Source organism: Periophthalmus magnuspinnatus, chromosome 1 (assembly GCF_009829125.3).
Source record: "Periophthalmus magnuspinnatus isolate fPerMag1 chromosome 1, fPerMag1.2.pri, whole genome shotgun sequence".
Taxonomy (NCBI): domain Eukaryota; kingdom Metazoa; phylum Chordata; class Actinopteri; order Gobiiformes; family Gobiidae; genus Periophthalmus; species Periophthalmus magnuspinnatus.
Window position 1 is genome coordinate 429,640 of NC_047126.1, and position 19,390 is coordinate 449,029.

General features: G+C 48.6%; 3 protein-coding genes across 3 annotated transcripts; 1 reads left to right on the forward strand and 2 right to left on the reverse strand.

The window, feature by feature from the left end:
* The first annotated feature begins 762 nt into the window (after positions 1-762).
* On the forward strand, positions 763-6,574 carry etaa1a (ETAA1 activator of ATR kinase a). The gene is made up of 7 exons (XM_055222382.1): positions 763-1,079; positions 1,403-1,522; positions 1,886-1,950; positions 2,196-2,308; positions 2,653-4,541; positions 5,559-5,624; positions 6,142-6,574. Exons 1-7 carry the CDS (start codon positions 965-967, stop codon positions 6,246-6,248), a joined length of 2,475 nt encoding a protein of 824 aa, XP_055078357.1. The 5' UTR covers positions 763-964; the 3' UTR covers positions 6,249-6,574.
* A 429-nt stretch (positions 6,575-7,003) lies between these two features.
* LOC117378504 (E3 ubiquitin-protein ligase TRIM21-like) lies at positions 7,004-12,302 on the reverse strand. The gene is made up of 3 exons (XM_055222413.1): positions 12,255-12,302; positions 10,648-10,877; positions 7,004-8,796 (listed from the first exon to the last, which is right to left on the reverse strand). The coding sequence occupies exons 2-3, from the start codon at positions 10,873-10,875 to the stop codon at positions 7,096-7,098; spliced, it is 1,929 nt and encodes a 642-aa protein (XP_055078388.1). The 5' UTR covers positions 10,876-10,877; positions 12,255-12,302; the 3' UTR covers positions 7,004-7,095.
* Positions 12,303-15,346: 3,044 nt separating this feature from the next.
* ppp3r1b (protein phosphatase 3 (formerly 2B), regulatory s1ubunit B, alpha isoform, b) lies at positions 15,347-19,102 on the reverse strand. Its single transcript, XM_033974696.2, has 5 exons — positions 19,063-19,102; positions 18,732-18,896; positions 17,701-17,760; positions 16,234-16,418; positions 15,347-15,394 (listed from the first exon to the last, which is right to left on the reverse strand). The coding sequence occupies exons 1-5, from the start codon at positions 19,094-19,096 to the stop codon at positions 15,347-15,349; spliced, it is 492 nt and encodes a 163-aa protein (XP_033830587.1). The 5' UTR covers positions 19,097-19,102.
* Positions 19,103-19,390: the final 288 nt, after the last annotated feature.

Here is a 19,390-nt window from a genome sequence, read left to right on the forward strand (position 1 = left end):
CCAAAATATTCAGGTGTTTTGTTAAAGGTTTTATTACACAAAACTGATTGTTGTGAGCGTTAAGTCATGTTCTAATGCTATTACCGCCTCAAAAACATTCATGCATTTGTGTTTTGGATCAAACCTTTACACACACTGACACTTTACTCGTGTGTGAGCTCTGCCTGTGTTTTTGTTTTATAAATACATTTCCACTATTCTGTTGATCACAAGGGAAACAGTGAAACATGAGATGTTTAGGAGCATTTTTGGACATCAACATAAAGATACATTAATTATTTTGCAGTGACATCACTGCAAAATAATAATAGTGTGTTTTAGTGTCTATGGTGGAATGTTCTTCAGTCACAGTGTAATGCACACACAGCAAACACGGCCTGTCTGAAAACTAAAGACAAAATCCAAAAGTGATTTAACGAGCTCATGTTCAGGAGCCTGTGATCAGTCTGAGCTCATCTCCACGAGTTTGATTCTGGCTAATGCTAATGCTAGCTTGTGGCTAGTGTTATTTGAGGGACTTTAAGAGCACAAAGCTGCTCTAGATCAGATAAGTCAGTTCTTTATGGTCAAATTGTGTTGAACTAAAGCTCAGACACAAGTTTAACTCAAGAGAACTGTTACACTGCTCAAAATATTACTCCAGACTTACTTCAATAAAAATATTGCCAAATGTATGCTGCTAGAAAATTACTCCGGATAGTCTGCTGGCGTGCGCATGCGCCAGCCGCCACTCTGCTGGAGTGCGCATGCGCCGGCCTCTCCGCCGGAACAAGACAAACTCTGACGTGACAAGATGGCGGCGCGAATTTCAAATGTTTTTCACGAAGATCTGAAATATTCACAAAAATCTCTCTCAAATCTCTCGAAAACCTCACCAAACATCTCAAAAGTCTCTCCAAACTCCCCAAACCTCCTCCTCCGGCAGCAGCACACCGCGGACCTCATCCCCCGAGAGCCGTGAGCCATGAGCGGGACCAGACCCAGGACCAACCGCCTCCGCCGGAGCGTCAGACCGAGCCAAGCCGCCGAGAGGAGCCCCTCCGCCGGGGACGAGCCCGGGCAGACCCCGAGGACGCACGGTGAGGCCCAGCGGGTTAACACATGATGATGAGGAGTTAGTTTGTGTGATCATCTTTTATTGTTTGATATTAGTATGTTTGACAGACCAGGGACTAGAGCCTCTTCACTGGGACAAAAACATGACACAAAACTGTGCACTATGACGTGACAAACCTGGTGTGATGTGCAGGAGTTTCATTAGTGATGCAGCTGATTGTGTTGAGATAGTGCTCTGAAGGGGGAGGGGCTTAGCACAGAGAGCAAAGGGATGGGGGACTCTTATACTTATAAAACATGTTAATACTCTTCTTCTAAACGAGTTTCTTTCCTCTGGTCGTTCCAGAGCATCAGACTCCGGTCCGCTCCAGACTCAGCGCTGACTCCCCCCAAAACGAGTCCTTCAACGCTGACCTCCACCAGGACATCGTCTGGGACACCACCTCCCCCTCCCCACACAGGCTCGGTAAGACTGGACTGGGTTCAGACCGTGGACTAATCCAGGACTACACCAGGACTACACCAGGACTGAACCCGGACTACACCCGGACTAAACCAGGACTACACCCGGACTACACCAGGACTAAACCAGGACTAAACCAGGACTAAACCAGGACTAAACCAGGACTAAACCAGGACTAAACCAGGACTAAACCAGGACTACACCAGGACTACACCAGGACTACACCAGGACTACACCAGGACTGAACCAGGACTGAACCAGGACTGAACCAGGACTGAACCAGGACTAAACCAGGACTAAACCAGGACTAAACCAGGACTAAACCAGGACTGAACCAGGACTAGTTTTGTTTTTTGTCTGTTTTAGGTAAACGTGGGCGCAGAGTTGGGCCAGTGACCATCTCAGACATTGTGAACCGCATCGCTCCAGAGGTCAGTCAGATGCCCTCCCCGTGTGTCAGATGCCCTACCCGTGTGTCAGATGCCCTCCCTGTGTGTCAGATGCCCTACCCGTGTGTCAGATGCCCTCCCTGTGTGTCAGATGCCCTCCCCGTGTGTCAGATGCCCTCCCCGTGTGTCAGATGCCCTCCCTGTGTGTCAGATGCCCTCCCCGTGTGTCAGATTTGTAGTTTTGTTTGGCAGATGTTTAAAAGTGCGTTGCTCATGTGTTGCATTAGAGCGGTCGTCCTCGCATCCTGGAGCCCACTCTGCAGCAGTGGATTGGAGACAGCGCCACCATCCCCTGCACCCCGGAACTACAGGCTCCCAAAGCCAAGAAAAAGTCCCCCAGGTGCACCACACACACGCATGCACACACACACATACACGCACGCTCCATCTCGTAAAGTCTCTAAGTGCAGTGTGTCGCTGAGGTTAGCACTAGATGCTCGTGATCTACGTTTGTAAAAGTGAGTAAGTGAAAGGTTAAAGGGGAGAGACTCGTTCACAGCGGAGCTCTTACTCTGAGGAGCGCTTGTGTTTACTGTTCAAAGATTGATCTCAGACACATTGACAGGAGGACTCACTCTGCACCAAGACGCCAAAATATCCAAGTTTGATCTTTGTCCCAGTGTCGCTGTGAGGCCTGTGATTTAGAGCCACAAACAACTTTAAACACTTTACTTTGTGTTTCAGGCCGAGGGGAGTGGACGATCTGCTGAGACTGGCCAAACAGTTTGATTTTAACATGCTCCACGAGACCCACGAATACCAGGACCCAGACTCGGACCCCACCCAGAACCCGGCCCAGAACACGGTCCATCCACCAGACCCGATCCAGAACCCGGCTCCGGACTGGGCCTCGGATGAAGACCTGGACCTGCTGTTTGACGGGTCGACACAGGACGTCAGTGGAGTTTTCAGTCAGGACTTTCTGATTCCAAACGTGACCCAAAACTGCCACTCGAGCCTTTTAAACGATTTCCAAAGTAAATCCACTGTGAGCCCTTCAGACACAAAACATGTGCTCAGGAAAAGTCAACAAAGTTCATCTAATTTGGAAAAAGAACCGTTTTCTCCGAGACATGAACCAAATCCCACCAAGAAACTCTCCCAAAACTTCACAAAAATGTCAAATCACTGCACTCCAAAATCGGAAAAACAACATTCTAACAAAATCTTCAAATTCAAGTCTTTGACAAACAGCAAATCCGATGAGATTTCACCCCAGAACGTGCGTCTCGTTCAGAATTGTGACTTTGATGACTGGGGAGATGATGATTTGATGGAGGATTCGCTTCTGATGGAAATGACCCAGAATCCGTTTGGTTTTTCATCGCCAAAATCCACATCGACGCAGAGAAACTACGGGAAAACGGATGGACCGAGGCAGACGTTTGCTCTGAATCATAATTTTAGTAAAACGTCAGAAAAAACACTGTCAGATTGTAACGTGGGAAAAACGGAATCAACAGGAAAGTTTCAATGGAAAAATTCAAATGTCATTTACCTAAAGTCAAATAATTCAACAATGCAACAAAATGTGACTTCAAAAACTCTTCAGGAAAATTCTGATCTCAATATTAGTTCAAAATGGACTGATGCAAAACAGCCAGCGGGTTTTTCAACTTCACAGAACGACTGTAGCTCAAAACATTCTCAGAATTTGTCCAAGAATTCTGCCCAAGTCTGTCAAAACAACATGAAGTCATTTAACACTTCTGAGAGCACTTCAACCGCAAAAAGAAGTGATTCAGAAACAAGCCACAGTTCAGAGAATATGTGGAGATGGACCGGGCCGACAGCAGAGCGCAGCCCACGTCAGGGTCCAACAGATTTCAGCAAAACGTCTCACGGTTTCCATAGCAACAGTACAATAAAAAGTAACTCAAATTCTGTCTTAAAAAATGGACAAGACATGAGAGAGACAGAGAGGACTCCCTCAAATCCAGGTGGTGGGTTTGTGGACGATGATCTGGACTCCATTTTCTCATCTGACCCGATTTGGGACAGTCCCAAAGACGATGATCTTCTGTGTGAACTGTGTGAGGTCGTGGAAAGCCAGATACAAAATGCAGCCAATCAGAGCCAGAGGGCGGGGCAGACAGCCGATCAGAGCCAGAGGGCGGGGCAGACAGCCGATCAGAGCCAGAGGGCGGGGCAGACAGCCGATCAGAGCCAGAGGGCGGGGCAGACAGCCGATCAGAGCCAGAGGGCGGGGCAGACAGCCGATCAGAGCCAGAGGGCGGGGCAGACAGCCGATCAGAGCCAGAGGGCGGGGCAGACAGCCGATCAGACGGAGAGGTTTGGACAGGAGAGTGATCAAATGCAGGAGGTGGGACAATGGGTCAGTCAGGTGAACAGCACCAGACTGGGGACCAACCAGGTTCCTGGGTTTGGCTCAACAACCAATCAGATGCTGCGGAGAGCGCACGGCGGCACTCAGGAGGCTTTGGTTGACCAGATGTCCAGTCAAATCCCGCAGATAAGACGGGGAGCCAATCAGAAACAGAGAGCAGGACAGTGGACCAATCAGACGCAGCGGACCGGACCAGAAGCCAATCAGATGTGGAGCAGGTCTGGAGGTGAGTAGAGGAGGAGGGGCCTGAGCTCGGGTCATTAGACTTAGACTGTGACACTGTGTGTGACCCACAGCGTTCAGCTCCAGATGAAGCTCAGGGTTAGAGCAGATACAGCGGCAGATATACAGGAATATATATATATATATATAATATATATATATATATATATATATATATATATATATATTACACACACACACAGATATACAGGTTCATATTAGGAATTCTGACCACGAGTCTCATAGCAACCAAACAGCCAATCAGGAGCAGGGCTGTTGAAGGTAACTCTGTCGGTCAAACCTGCTGCTAACACTTTGGTTTCACGCTGGGATTTCCCAGTGTGCTTTGTGGTTGCAGATTAGCCGCTATAACTGCTAGCCTGAGTTTCATTTGGTCACAAACAAACACTGTGGGGGATGTCACTTAAGTCCAGCCGCTCTGACGTGTCCCCTCTGACGTGTCCGCTCTGACGTGTCCTCTCTGACGTGTCCCCTCTGACGTGTCCCCTCTGACGTGTCCGCTCTGACGTGTCCGCTCTGACGTGTCCCCTCTGACGTGTCCCCTCTGACGTGTCCGCTCTGACGTGTCCCCTCTGACGTGTCCGCTCTGACGTGTCCCCTCTGACGTGTCCCCTCTGACGTGTCCCCTCTGACGTGTCCGCTCTGACGTGTCCCCTCTGACGTGTCCGCCCTGACGTGTCCGCCCTGACGTGTCCGCCCTGACGTGTCCGCCCTGACGTGTCCCCTCTGACGTGTCCCCTCTGACGTGTCCCCTCTGACGTGTCCCCTCTGACGTGTCCTCTCTGACGTGTCCCCTCTGACGTGTCCCCTCTGACGTGTCCTCTCTGACGTGTCCGCTCTGACGTGTCCGCCCTGACGTGTCCGCTCTGACGTGTCCCCTCTGACGTGTCCGCTCTGACGTGTCCCCTCTGACGTGTCCGCTCTGACGTGTCCCCTCTGACGTGTCCCCTCTGGCGTGTCCTCTCTGACGTGTCCTCTCTGACGTGTCCTCTTCTCACAGTGCTGCAGCAGACCCAGAACTTCACCTTCAAGAGACCTGCCCCACTGCCCCTCTGTGGGCCACCAGGTGAGAGGGGCGGGTACAACCAGTCCCACATCAGGGGAGACGTCTAGGGGAGATGTACGAGGGGTGAGGGGAGATGTATGGGGGGCAAGGGGCTAGGGGAGAGGAGAGAGGAGAAAGGGGAGACGTGTGAGGGACGAGGAGAGGGGGGAGACGTGTGAGGGGCGAGAGAGGGGTGAGGGGGAGACGGGAGATGTGTGAGGGGTAAGGGGAGACGTGTGAGGAGAGAGGGGAGACACGTGAGGGGGAGAGGGGTGAGGAGAGAGGGGAGACACGTGAGGGGGAGAGGGTTGAGGAGAGAGGGGAGACACGTGAGGGGGAGACGTGTGAGGAGAGAGGGGAGACACGTGAGGGGGAGACGTGTGAGGAGAGAGGGGAGACACGTGAGGGGGAGATGTGTGAGGAGAGAGGGGAGACACGTGAGGGGGAGACGTGTGAGGAGAGAGGGGAGACACGTGAGGGGGAGAGGGGTGAAGTTCGGACACAGTCAAAATGTCTCTTTTTATCTCTTTTTTTAAAGGTGCGACTAAATGTTCAGCTGCAGAGATCGAGTTAAAGAAGCAACAGGCTCTGGAGCGGAGACGACAGCGTCTACAGGCCTCCAGCAACCGACCAATCAGCAGCTAGCGCCGAGGAAACCAGCCAATCAGCAGTCAGTGCAAAGAAAATTGGCCAGTCAGCAGCCAGTACACGGGAAACTGACCAATCAGCAACATCTCAGAACTGATGTGAGTTTGAGGAGGAAACTCGTGTACGAATAAGTCGAGATGTGTCGTTGGTGTTTTTAGGGGCAAACATAGTTGACAATATAACTAAATTTTACAAAACAATAAAAGGTAACGCGGTGATCTAAATATGTTATGTGTTAGCAGCTGATACTCCAGAGAATTTACCCCAGAAAACCTTTGTGTCCTAATCTCTAAAATAACAAGTAAATAAATAAAAAGCTTTTCATGTAATTATGAACATTTTAAATACAAAGCACTTTTGTTTTATTAATAAAATATGTTTATAAGTTGGAGGTTAACAGTTGTTTTTTGTTTTTATTTTATTTGTTCGGTGAATCGAGGCTCACATTAGCAAACACAGACTGATACATTTTTAGATTATATGAAAACTCAAGAAAAAATACAAAATGGATTTAAATAACAGATATTCAGCAGCCTGTGATCAGTCCGAGTGTTTACAGAGTTTGATTTTCAACAAAAAGGTGAAAAATGACTAACTGAAAAACTGTTGGCTAATGCTAGCTAGCTTGTGACTTTAACGTTATCTGAGACTGCACAAATCAGCTCACCTGTTATAGTTCCACTAAGTCAGGTCTTTATGGTCAGATTGTGTTAAAACAAAGTCTAAGATGTTCAGACAGAGCAGGGCCTCAGTTAGCGTCACACCCCAGGATTATTAGTATGAGAGTAGCACAAGATGGCCGCTGGACATGTGCTCCTACAGGTTACCACGGTGATGAACCTCATCAGTGGACCTCACCCTCGGTGGACCCCAGAGATTTTTTTCGGTTTTGAGAAGGCGTGGTAGACTCTTCTTTGCTCCGCCCAAATCGTTTATGGGGGGGTGTGGCTAACTTGACTTTCTTCCTACCAAAACGTTTGTGAGGGTGTGTGGCTGACTCCACTTGGCTCCTTCCATCGCGGTCCTGAAGAGACATGTCGTGTTCCTCTACGGTCGTCGTCGTGATGACAAGGGGGGCGGAGTTCTTTCCGCTTCTGGTCCCAGGGCTGAGGAAGGGAATCAGGTCCTCGGTGAAGTCGCAGCCACTGAAGGAGAAGACGATGTCACCCGTGTCCACGTCGTGGAAGGAAACCACACCCTCAATGTGGTCTGCGAACACGCCTACCTTCTGTAGGGGGCGCCGTGGAGACAGAGGCACTGGAGCTTCGTCCAGAGCGCGGTACTGCTCCCCCTCCCCGAGCTCCACCGCCCACACCCCGGCGCTTGGTCTCAACGTGACCTGCTGCTTCCTGTCGATGGACACTGTGACCAAACCGATCTGCCACGGCGTCTTCTCGTCCACCTGGACCTCGAAGTAAAACCTGCCCGAGGAGAACGCCGGCCTCCCCAGAACCAGGCAGCTTTCTGAGAACCTCTCCTCATTCTCCGGGCTTTTCTTCTTGCTGTCGCTCTGATGAACCTTTTTATTGTCTTTGGACAGGATAAGTTTGCAGTGTGCAGTGTCGGGGTCAAGGGTCACGTCCACGGCACATCTCTGCACCCTCTTAAGCTCCGCCTCCTGGACCCGCCGCTGTGTTTTGCTCAGATCATTCCCGAGAGCAGACAGAGCTCGCACAGTCGTCCCTTCGAAGGCGGCCCTTTTAAAGATCACGCTGCTCCACTCCTTGAGCCGCACAGGGGGCGTAAGTGCAGTGCAGCGCTGCAGAAAGAGGAGGGGGTCATGAGAGCGTGAGAGACATTCAGCCTCAGTGCTGCTCTGCTCCAGGTCACAGATCTCTTGCTCAAGTTCGGACATCAGGGCCTGAGCACGTTCCTCGTGTTTGGTCAGAGTCTTTTCGACGATCTCAGAGTACTGATCCAAGCAGCTCTGGACGTTCTCCACCAGCTCACTGAAGATCTCCACCATCTCCTGCATCTGCGTCTCCGCCTGTGTCTGACTCTGCTCCAGCACTGCTCGGATCTCCTCCATCTTCTGCCGTCGATTCAACATCCTTCTCCTGTTTTCTGACATGCTCTTCTCCACTGACGCCTTCTGCTCCTCAAACGCGTCCTTCAAAGGCAGGAATTCATGGTTCTTGTGCTCTAGAACAGAGCACATCATGCACACACACTTCTCATCAGTGGCACAGAAGAGCTCCAGGGGGCGCTGATGTGTGGGACACATCCTGTCTTCCAGGTTCTCCACAGGCTCCATCAGCTGGTGTCTTTTCAGCCCAGAGACTGTGAGATGAGGCTGGAGGTGGCTCTCACAGAAGGAGGACAGACACACCAGGCAGGACTTGAGGGCCTTCAGCTTGGGCTCAGAGCACACGTCACACTGCACCTCTGAGGAGGACATGTTCTTCATGGATCTGGTCTCACTCTGGACCTCTGAGGAGGACATGTTCTTCATGGATCTGGTCTCACTCTGGACCTCGGCTTTGGACTCTTGTGGCTCTGAGGCTCTGGTCTCCAGGGGGTCTTCTCTCTGAGCTTGTTTCTTGACCTAGACCAAACGTATCACTATCAGCTTATCGTTCAATATATGACAGATCAACAATTGTAAAAGAAAGGCTCCGCCCACAAGCCTAAATCACCCATGTACAAGGCTCCGCCCACAAGCCTAAATCACCCATGTACAAGGCTCCGCCCACAAACCTACATCACCCATGTACAAGGCTCCGCCCACAAGCCTAAATCACCCATGTACAAGGCTCCGCCCACAAACCTACATCACCCATGTACAAGGCTCCGCCCACAAACCTACATCACCCATGCTCCACACGACAATTCTCCACAAATATTCAAAAGCATGACACAAACTGTGCACTATGACTTCACAAACCTGGTGTGATGTGCAGGAGTTTCATTAGTGCGATGCAGCTGATTGTGTTGTGATAGTGCTCTGAAGGGGGAGGGGCTTAGCACAGAGAGCAAAGAGAGCATCAAAAATGACTTAATACGTTGTTTTGGGCATTTTCAAAACAATAAAAAGAAACTAAATCTAAATATGTCACATGTGTCCTGTGCTCAGGTCTAGAACCAGGAAGTACTTCACACATGTGTCCTGTGGCTCCTGTGGCTCCTGTGGCTCCTGTGGCTCAGAGACTTTAAAGCAGCTCAGTGTGAACAAGTCTCTCCATGGACCAGCACCAAAGAACATCTCCCACATGAGCCACAAGAACCATCTCACATGAGGAGGACTTCAGGGACCGGCCTCCTGCTGCTCCAGAGTCAGGACTAAACCTGGAGAATCAGTGTTTGACTTTTGTTCAGTTTAAACCTGAACATTCTTCCTGAAAATGTGACTCAGGCCTCGACTTTGACAAAGTTTAAATCCAGACTCTGTTTATCTGTGACTAAAGGTTTTTATTCTGCCTCTTCTGTTTTAATGTTAAATTTATGGTGATTATTTGTGATTATGTATGTTTTGATTTGTGTGATTTTCTATTGCTTCGCCCATGCACTCATCGTTGCGGACTGTGGCAGCACCGCCCCCTGACTCCTGTGTCCTCGCAAAAGGAAAACATCTAATATATTTGTATGGAAGGCTGAAAATTTTGTTTTTCCAAATGTTACCAAATTTGACACAAAATTCCATTGGGTCATTCCAATCAATAAAGTCAATCAGACCTTTGTGTTTTATTGCTCCGTGTTGCCATGGCGATGCACCAAACTGCCAATGTTATCCTAATGGGAAACCTCCCAGTTTTTCCCATTCATGGGAATAATATTAGTTTCATGGAATAATGTCAAATTTGGCACCATGACTCTTCATGTCATCCTGATCACAAAAGTCAATCAGACCCATGTCATATTTTTCACTGGGTTGTCATGGCGATGCGCGAAAACGCCCATGTTATCCTAATGGGAAAATTTCCAAATTTTTGTACATTTCAAAGTCTTATAACGACTTATTACTGTCAACGACGAACATAAAATTTGGCACAGTGATTCTTCAGGTCAACCCCATCAAAAAAGTCCGGGGGAGAAGTTTGTATTTTGCACGGTGTTGCCATGGCGATGCCTGCAAAACCCATGTTTTTGCATTTTGTGCATCAGCACTTCCAATGTGTTCTGAATTGTTTGGTGAAAAGTGCAGCCCAAAGCCGCAATAAAAAAGGGACAAGTGGCACGTCAGCACCACCCACAGGGAGTGCGGGGTCGGCTGAGTGCGAAGCACGGCCCACCAGGGCCGTTCGATGCCGCTTGCGGCTTTAATAATCTTTTTTATTCTGTAAAGCTCTTTGATTTCTTTGATGTAGATAAACATGCCTTGATCATGTGTTACAGTTAAATGAAGTGAAATGCCCCACAGGAGTAAACCCCGTACGGTCTGGAGGCCTGTGGTCTTCACCTGGGACACGACCTGAGAGAAGAGCGGGTTGACGCGCAGGTCCGGCCTCACGCTGAAGCTCGTCTTACACAGAGGACAGCGGCGCTCGGAGCTGCTCTCCCAGTGTTTGGTGATGCAGACTCTGCAGAAGATGTGTTCACAGGGAGTGGAGACAGGGTCAGTGAAGAGGTCCAGGCAGATGGAGCAGAGGAGATGGTCCTCCAGAGCTGAGGCCTCAGAGCGCGACATGTCTGAGAGAGACAGGTGAGAGAACGACAGGTCAGAGAGAGAGAGACAGGTGAGAGAACGACAGGTCAGAGAGAGAGAGACAGGTGAGGAGTTTCTAAACACAGAAGAGCCAAATACAGACCATGACCCGTGTAAAGTCGTGTCAGCCACAGCGTCCAGCTCCAGTCTGAGCTCGTGGAGGCGAGAAGTTAAAGGGGGCGGAGCAGATTAGATCAGATATGTCCATTTACACACAGTTTATGGCACACACACACACCCCCACACACACCCACACACACACACACACACACACACAGCAGTGATGCAAGAAAACTGTGAGCATGTATTTAGTCACAGAAAAATGAATAATTGTGTTAAAGGAATTATATTAGGCAAAATTCACTCAGGTCAGGTTTAAGTCAGAGCTACTGAGCTTGTGTCTCTATGGTTCTCATCTCTGGATCATTCTGTTATAATTTACACATTTTAAATCACAATATTCATCTAAAAAACTTCATAAAACAAATCCACTGACGTCCGAGTTGACACTGACGAGAGTATTTTAGGAGACGAGGAGGAGACGAGGAGACTTCAGAGGAGACGAGAGTATGGAGGAGAGACAAGACTGTAGAGGAAACAAGGAGGTAAAGAGAGTGGAGGAGACGAGACTGTAGAGGAAACAACTGGACATTTCAGAGCTTTGAACGATGTTTTGTTTGTTTCTTCTCACTGACTTTATTTTTCTTTGGAGTGACTCGTGCAGAATCTATAATTGTTTAGGAGGGACATCTACACTGTGCTTTGTTGTGACGTTTACGGCGACGTCCGCTCCCATTGGACACTAGCGTGGTCGGCGGATGAGCCGATATGGGGCTGGTCGATGTCTCTTTGTCTCTGTCTCTTTCTCTTTGTCTCTTTCTCTTTCTCTCTTTGTCTCTGTCTCTTTGTCTCTGTCTCTTTGTTTTAAAGTGTTAATGTAAAACTGTGTTCAGTAAATCCACCCCAGGCCCAGGCCAGTCCACTAAAAAGTCCAAATACCACGGGCCCATATATCCGTCCATCTCCAGAAGTCTGCAGACTTGTTTCTTTTATTAAGATTTAAAATGTCCAGATTAGAACAAAATGATCCACAGGGTCAAAGATCATAACGACAGAGCGACACGCCCCTCTGAACGACATGGAGAAATCCACAAAGGTTTTACAGTGATATTTGTATTTTCTGGTGTTAACATGTTTGTCTTTATCACATGTGACAGTTTATGGCTCTCAGGTTTATTTTATGTTGAACAAACGGCTCGTGTGGAGGTTTGACGACATCACGTCAACAGCTCAACAATAATTATTATTTTAAAAACATGACATGTATTTAGACTCATCTCAAGTTAGTCTGTTCCACTCACTGAACTCTGATCGGCTCCTCTTCAGCGGCTCCTCGGCAGCGGCTCCTCTGCGGCGGCTCCTCTGCGGCGGCTCCTCGGCAGTATCCACGAATGTGTTTGAAGCATCTCAACCTTTTGAACAATTCGGTCTGACCTGTTCTGCTGAGACACACCCCAAACGAGCGGGAAGTCAGGGTAAGTCAGCATGAGGAAATGAGACAAGTGAGCAAGGAAACAAGGAGATGAGGAGAGTATGAAGGAGACTTTTACCATATGACACTACTCTCTGCTCTAATGTTTCCTCGTCACACACAGATCTGGAGCTGTGTTTTTTTGTTTCATTCTCACATGTTTAACACACAAACTCTGCAGATTTAGGCTGAGTTCTTCTCTCAAACTGAAAACACTCTGTTCCACCTTGTGATGTCATCATGTGGTGATACAGGAAGTGCTCCACCGTGTTTTTAAAGTCCACACACCTTCAGTAGAATCATTTGGATCGTTTCAGACCTGGATTTGCTAATCTCTACTGAACTAAAGGTAAAAGGAGCTGTTCACTGCCACCCCACAAGGTGGAATAGAGCATTTAGAGCTTTGGAGATGTAGACACATCCACCTTAATGTGGTGGAGGGTTTTGAGCCCGAATGATCCTTGGAGCTGTGTTGTCGGGGGCTTCATGCCCCTGGTCAGGTCACCCATGGCAAACAGGTCCACACGTCACTCAGACCGGCGTCACCGGAGCCCCACCCTGGAGCCAGGCCTGGGGAATACTTTGAGGATCTCTTCAATCCCACCGTCAGGTCTTCCAAGGAGGAAGCAGAGACTGGGGACCCGGAGGAGGACCTGTCCATCACCCTGGCTGAAGTCACCGAGGTGTTTGACAAGCTCCTCGGTGACAAGGCGCCAGGGGTGGACAAGATCCATCCTGTGTACCTCAAGTACCTCAAGTAACATCGCCTGGCGGTCGGGGACAGTACCTGTGGAATGGCAGACCAGGGTGGTCCCTCTGTAGAAGAAGGGGGACCAGAGGGTGTGTTCCAATTACAGGGGAATCACACTCCTCAGCCTTCCCGGTAAAGTCTACTCCAGGGACTGGAGAGGAGAATCCGATTGATAGTCGAACCTCAGATTCAGGAGGAGCAGTGTGGTTTTTGGTTCTGGTTGTGGAACACTGGATCTGGAGAAGTCATTAGAAAATGTCCCTCTACAGGTGGAGAGTCTCTGCCTCAGGTGGAGGAGTTAAAGTATCTCGGGGTCTTGTTCTCGACTGAGTGAAGGATGGAGCGTGAGATTGACAGTTGGATCAGCGTCTGCAGTGATGTTGTCGCTGTATCGTCTGTTGTGGTGAAGAAGGAGCTGAGTCCAAAGACAAAGCTCTGGATTTGCCTCAGTCTTGTTCTGTCCTCACCTGTGGTCATGAGCTCTGGGTCATGACCGAAAGGATGAGATCAGATACAAGAGGCTGAAATGAGTTTCCTCCGCAGAGTGGCTGGGCGCTCCCTTAGAGATAGGGTGAGGAGCTCATTCACACGGGAGGAGCTCGGAGTAGAGCCGCTGCTCCTGCACCTTGAGAGGAGCAGCTGAGGCTCGGGCATCTGCTCAGGATGCCTCCTGGACGCCTCCCTAGGGAGGTGTTCATGTCCCACTGGGAGGAGGCCCCGGGGAAGACCCAGGACACACTGAAGGGACTTTGTCTCTCTGGGAACACCTTGGGGTCCCACCGGAGGAGCTGGAGGAAGTGTCTGGGGTGAGGGAAGTCTGGGAGTCCCTGCTTAGACTGATGCCCCCGCGGACCCGGCCCCGGATAAGAGGAAGAAAATGGATGGAGATGTGCACACACCAATAATAAAGTGCAGCTCAAACATGGGTGAAACAAAACACAACTAGGTCTGTTTTTGAGGAGGAAACAGTCTTAGAACATGACTTAAAGCTACAAGAGTCCATTTTGTGTAACATAGAACATGTAACCAACAAAGTCTCGTTTTACGGGTGCCCTGGTCCCAGAGGAAACTCACCACATCAAACCGTAGACCTTCACACTGTGGGGCAGAAGCATTAACTATTACTCTGCCGTTAGTCCTTTCTACATTCTGTTTGAATCCAGAAGAGTCTGGAGCTGAACAGAGTGTGACAAACCTCCGTCCAACCACAGCCGCTCATTCATGTCACATGTCTCAAACGCAGAAGACGCCTCCTCTCCAAACCTCTGGATCGTTCTAAATCACTTCTTTTACCTGAGATAAATAAGAGTTTAGTGCTTCTGTTGATTCTGCACAAATCTGCTGTTTTTTCCACTTTTTAAACGTTAAGCTCCATGTTTGTGTTTACCTGAGCACAGCGCGCATCTCTGATTGGTTAATAGGCCTGTCAATCATCAGAGACAGGCCCTGGCTCCAGGTCCACTCGTCTTTGTAAAGTCTGTGGTTCTGGCTCGACAGGTGACACTGATGATGTCATCAGTGTCACCTTCTCTCAGTTTGGAAACAAATTCATCAAAATAATCACAAAATGTTCAAAACAAAAGTTCTTTATTTCAAGTATTTCACCTGTCGCTCAAACTTAACATCCCGCACAATCGTTTTAACAAAATAATAATGAAAATGTGCGATTCTTGACGTCACAGTTTAGATCTGGCTGATTCTTAACGTCTGAGGTAGAAATGTGTCAACGAGATGAGTTTGTGTCCAATGGAAAAGAATCTCTCAGTGTGGTGCTCCTGACTCTTGAGGGTCCACACAGGTCCTCAGGAGGTCCACACGGGTCCTCAGGAGGTCCACACGGGTCCTCAGGAGGTCCACACGGGTCCTCAGGAGGTCCACACGAGTCCTCAGGAGGTCCACGCGGGTCCAGCTGTGCCAGAACCACAACTAACGTAGCACCAAGGTCCAATCACGATAAACAGAAGATTTAGTAGTTTGGTTCTGGTGTTTGTTTAGTCCTGTTGTAGTCCTGCTTTAGTCCTGTTTTAGTCCTGCTTTAGTCCTGCTTTAGTCCTGCTTTAGTCCTGTTTTAGTCCTGTTTTAGTCCTGTTGTAGTCCTGTTGTAGTCCTGTTGTAGTCCTGTTGTAGTCCTGTTTTAGTCCTGGTTTAGTCCTGCTTTAGTCCTGCTTTAGTCACACATCCACGATCATGTTTTTGTGGAAGTCCAGGCCTCCGACCACCTGTGGACACAGAGCGGAGCTTCAGGAGGGACTTTTTCAAATCCTGTTGTTTTAAACCTAAAATGTCTCTCTGCTCTGATTGGTCACTGCCCAAACCCCAGCACCTGCAGCCAATCAGGACTTACTCCTGTGGGGTATTAAAGAGGAGGTATTTACTTCTGTGGGGCATTAAAGAGGAGGTATTTACTTCTGTGGGGCATTAAAGAGGAGGTATTTACTCCTGTGGGGCATTAAAGAGGAGGTATTTACTCCTGTGGGGCATTAAAGAGGAGGTATTTACTCCTGTGGGGTATTAAAGAGGAGGTATTTACTCCTGTGGGGCATTAAAGAGGAGGTATTTACTTCTGTGGGGTATTAAAGAGGAGGTATTTACTTCTGTGGGGTATTAAAGAGGAGGTATTTACTTCTGTGGGGTATTAAAGAGGAGGTATTTACTCCTGTGGGGCATTAAAGAGGAGGTATTTACTCCTGTGGGGTATTAAAGAGGAGGTATTCACTTCTCTGGGGCATTAACTGTAACATTTAGATTGCAGTCTTTCCTTTTATTCTTTTGAAAAGGTCATATTCACACAGGACACTGTATTAACATGTTTTATAAGTTTCACTTCTGTTTTTGACGCCCTTTTGAGTCTCTCCTCTCTTTGCTCTCTGTGCTAAGCTCCTCCCCTTCAGAGCACTATCAACACAATCAGCTGCATCGCACTAATGAAACTACTGCACCAGGTTTGTGAAGTCGTACTATACAGTTTGTGTCATGTTTTGTTTATTTAAACGTAAACAAACGTAAGTTTGTCTGTGGACTCCAGAGTTAGGCGTGTGGGAGGGCATCTGACACTCACGGCGCAGAACTCCTGGTAGGACACACGGCCATCTCCGTCTGTGTCGGCGCTCACAATTGTTTTGTCCACGATCTGCTGCAGCTGCACATCCTCTACATTGGTCCCTACCATCGTCTTCAGAACCTGGAAAAGCTCGCCGTTCGAGATGAAACCGTCGTTGTCCATGTCGTAGATCCGGAACGCGACTGGAACACACGGAAAACGGTTCATTTCATCTGGAACGCGACTGGACCCCTGTCATTTTGTAAATTTCTTTTGATAGATTTTGCCAAGGTAAAATTTTGGGTAGACGAAAATTCCAAAACTAAATCAAAAGCCCCGTAACTTTAAAGGCCTGAACTTCGACGCGCAGGCGGTGAACAGGCGGCGCTCTGCCCACGCCTGAGTCGTGCTTTAGAAGTGGGAGGCGTGGCTTTCTAAACGAGAGCTGTGATGAAAATGAGGCCCTGAGCAGGAACCGGCGTCTGTGATACAGGACGTTTAAGGTGGAGTCATTGTACAAACCTGTGTGTTCTTAAGGTGGACAGATTATGTCCTTTCACCTTAGACCACATTACACTGCCGCCTTTTCTATTAAGAACAGCCCGTTAAAAATGATCAGTGTTAAAAAATACTGTCAATCAAACCTGTTGCTAACAGGAGCGACCTCGGGGACAGAAGGACCTGATTTGTCTGTTATTAATGTTCAGATCTTGATTTACAGACACAATAGTGAAATAAAAACCCCAGGATCATGTAGAGGGTTAATACGAACATTTAAGACCAGAATGAGACACAGGGACAGAGAGAGGGGACAGAGAGGACAGAGGACACAGAGAGAGGACAGAGGACACAGAGAGGACAGAGGAGACAGAGGGGACACAGAGAGGACAGAGTTTAACACAAAGTGATTTGGAGCCGAATTGCGCCCATGATCACTTCCTGTTTGAACGCAGAGGTTAGCAGGTTAGCTATTTCTATATATAAACAGTCTATGCATGTGACTTACTTGACCTCTGCAGGGGCGTAGATGTGTCATGTGACTTATGGACGCGTGTCATGTGACTTATGGACGCGTGTCATGTGACTTACGGACGCGTGTCATGTGACTTACGGACGCGTGTCATGTGACGTATGGACGTGTGTCATGTGACTTACAGACGTGTGTCATGTGACTTACAGACGTGTGTCATGTGACTTACAGACGCGTGTCATGTGACTTACGGATGCGTGTCATGTGACTTACAGACGTGTGTCATGTGACTTACAGACGTGTGTCATGTGACTTACAGACGCGTGTCATGTGACTTACGGATGCGTGTCATGTGACTTACAGACGTGTGTCATGTGACTTACGGATGCGTGTCATGTGACTTACAGACGTGTGTCATGTGACTTACAGACGTGTGTCATGTGACTTACAGACGTGTGTCATGTGACTTACAGACGTGTGTCATGTGACTTACAGACGTGTGTCATGTGACTTACAGCGCAGCCTCTGCTCCTTGGTGCCTCTGACGCTGAACTGCAGCACGCCCTCGATGAACTCTGCACAGAAACAGAAGGATCAGACGCTTCAGCAGGTTTCACCTGAGCACATGGAGCCATGAACGGACCAATCAGACGCCTTTAACGGACCAATCAGACGCCTTTAACATCAGACGCCTTTAACGGACCAATCAGACGCCTTTAACATCAGACGCCTTTAACGGACCAATCAGACGCCTTTAACATCAGACGCCTTTAACGGACCAATCAGACGCCTTTAACATCAGACGCCTTTAACGGACCAATCAGACGCCTTTAACATCAGACGCCTTTAACGGACCAATCAGACGCCTTTAACATCAGACGCCTTTAACGGACCAATCAGACGCCTTTAACATCAGACGCCTTTAACGGACCAATCAGACGCCTTTAACATCAGACGCCTTTAACGGACCAATCAGACGCCTTTAACATCAGACGCCTTTAACGGACCAATCAGACGCCTTTAACATCAGACGCCTTTAACGGACCAATCAGACGCCTTTTCCCCCTGAGGTCGCTCCCTCTTGTGTTAGAAACAGATTTGATTGACAGTGTTGTTCGGCGCCAGCGGGACGAGGCGTTACCTTCAGCAGCCTCCTGATTGGCTCTTGGTTGCTATGATACTCACTGTCCATATTCCAAATATGAAACTCGGCTCCAGATGAGCCCCTGTACCTGCTCCTCCTCCTCCCCCTGCCCTTCATTTGAGCGACGTCACAGCTTCAGCTCAAACACTTCAGACTGAGCTCAGAGTACAGTTACTTTTACAGTTACTTTTACAGTTACTTTTACAGTTACTTTTACAGTTACTTTTACAGTTATTTTTACAGTTACTTTTACAGTTACTTTTACAGTTACTTTTACACTTTACTAAATGAAAACATGGCAGTGCTGGAATATGCCTGTGAAGCCAAGGACCCTCTTGCTGTGAGGCCAGGGACCCTCTTGCTGTGAGGCCAGGGACCCTCTTGCTGTGAGCGGGCTCTTACCGTTGAAGTCGACCTCTCCGTTGCCGTCCTTGTCGAAGATGTCGATGACTCTCTGGACCAGCGGGTTCTGCTGGAGCTCAGGTAACGACATGAACTCGTCCACACTCAGCTCCCCCGAGTCGTCCAGGTCCAACTTCTTAAAACGCTTGTCCAGACGCCGCACCTCTGGGACACGACACAAGCAAGTACTTTTACTACTGCTAATACTACTACTACTACTACTACTACTACTTCAGACCAGTACAGCACAGGTTACAAATATTGCTAATAATAATATTACTACTACTGTTATTAGCACTAATGTTAATGCTACTACTCTACTTTTATTTACCTGGAGTTTTCTGGATATTGTTATTGGAAGACATCTTGGGTCTCTGAACTCAGGTCTCTGGTGTCTCCGGTCTCTCCGGTCTGGTCTCTCTGTTCTGGTCTCTCCGGTCTGGTCTCTGGTCTCTGGTCTCTGGTCTCTGGTCTCTGGTCTCTGGTCTTTAAGCTCTGGTCATGTGACTGCTCTAAGCCCTCATCAGTGACGCAGCTCGTTGGCTCAGGGATAAAAATAAAATCCACCTGGACTTAACCTGGACTAAACCTGGACTAAACCTGGACTAAACCTGGACTTGACCAGGATTAGACCAGGACCAGGACTAAACCAGTGTGTC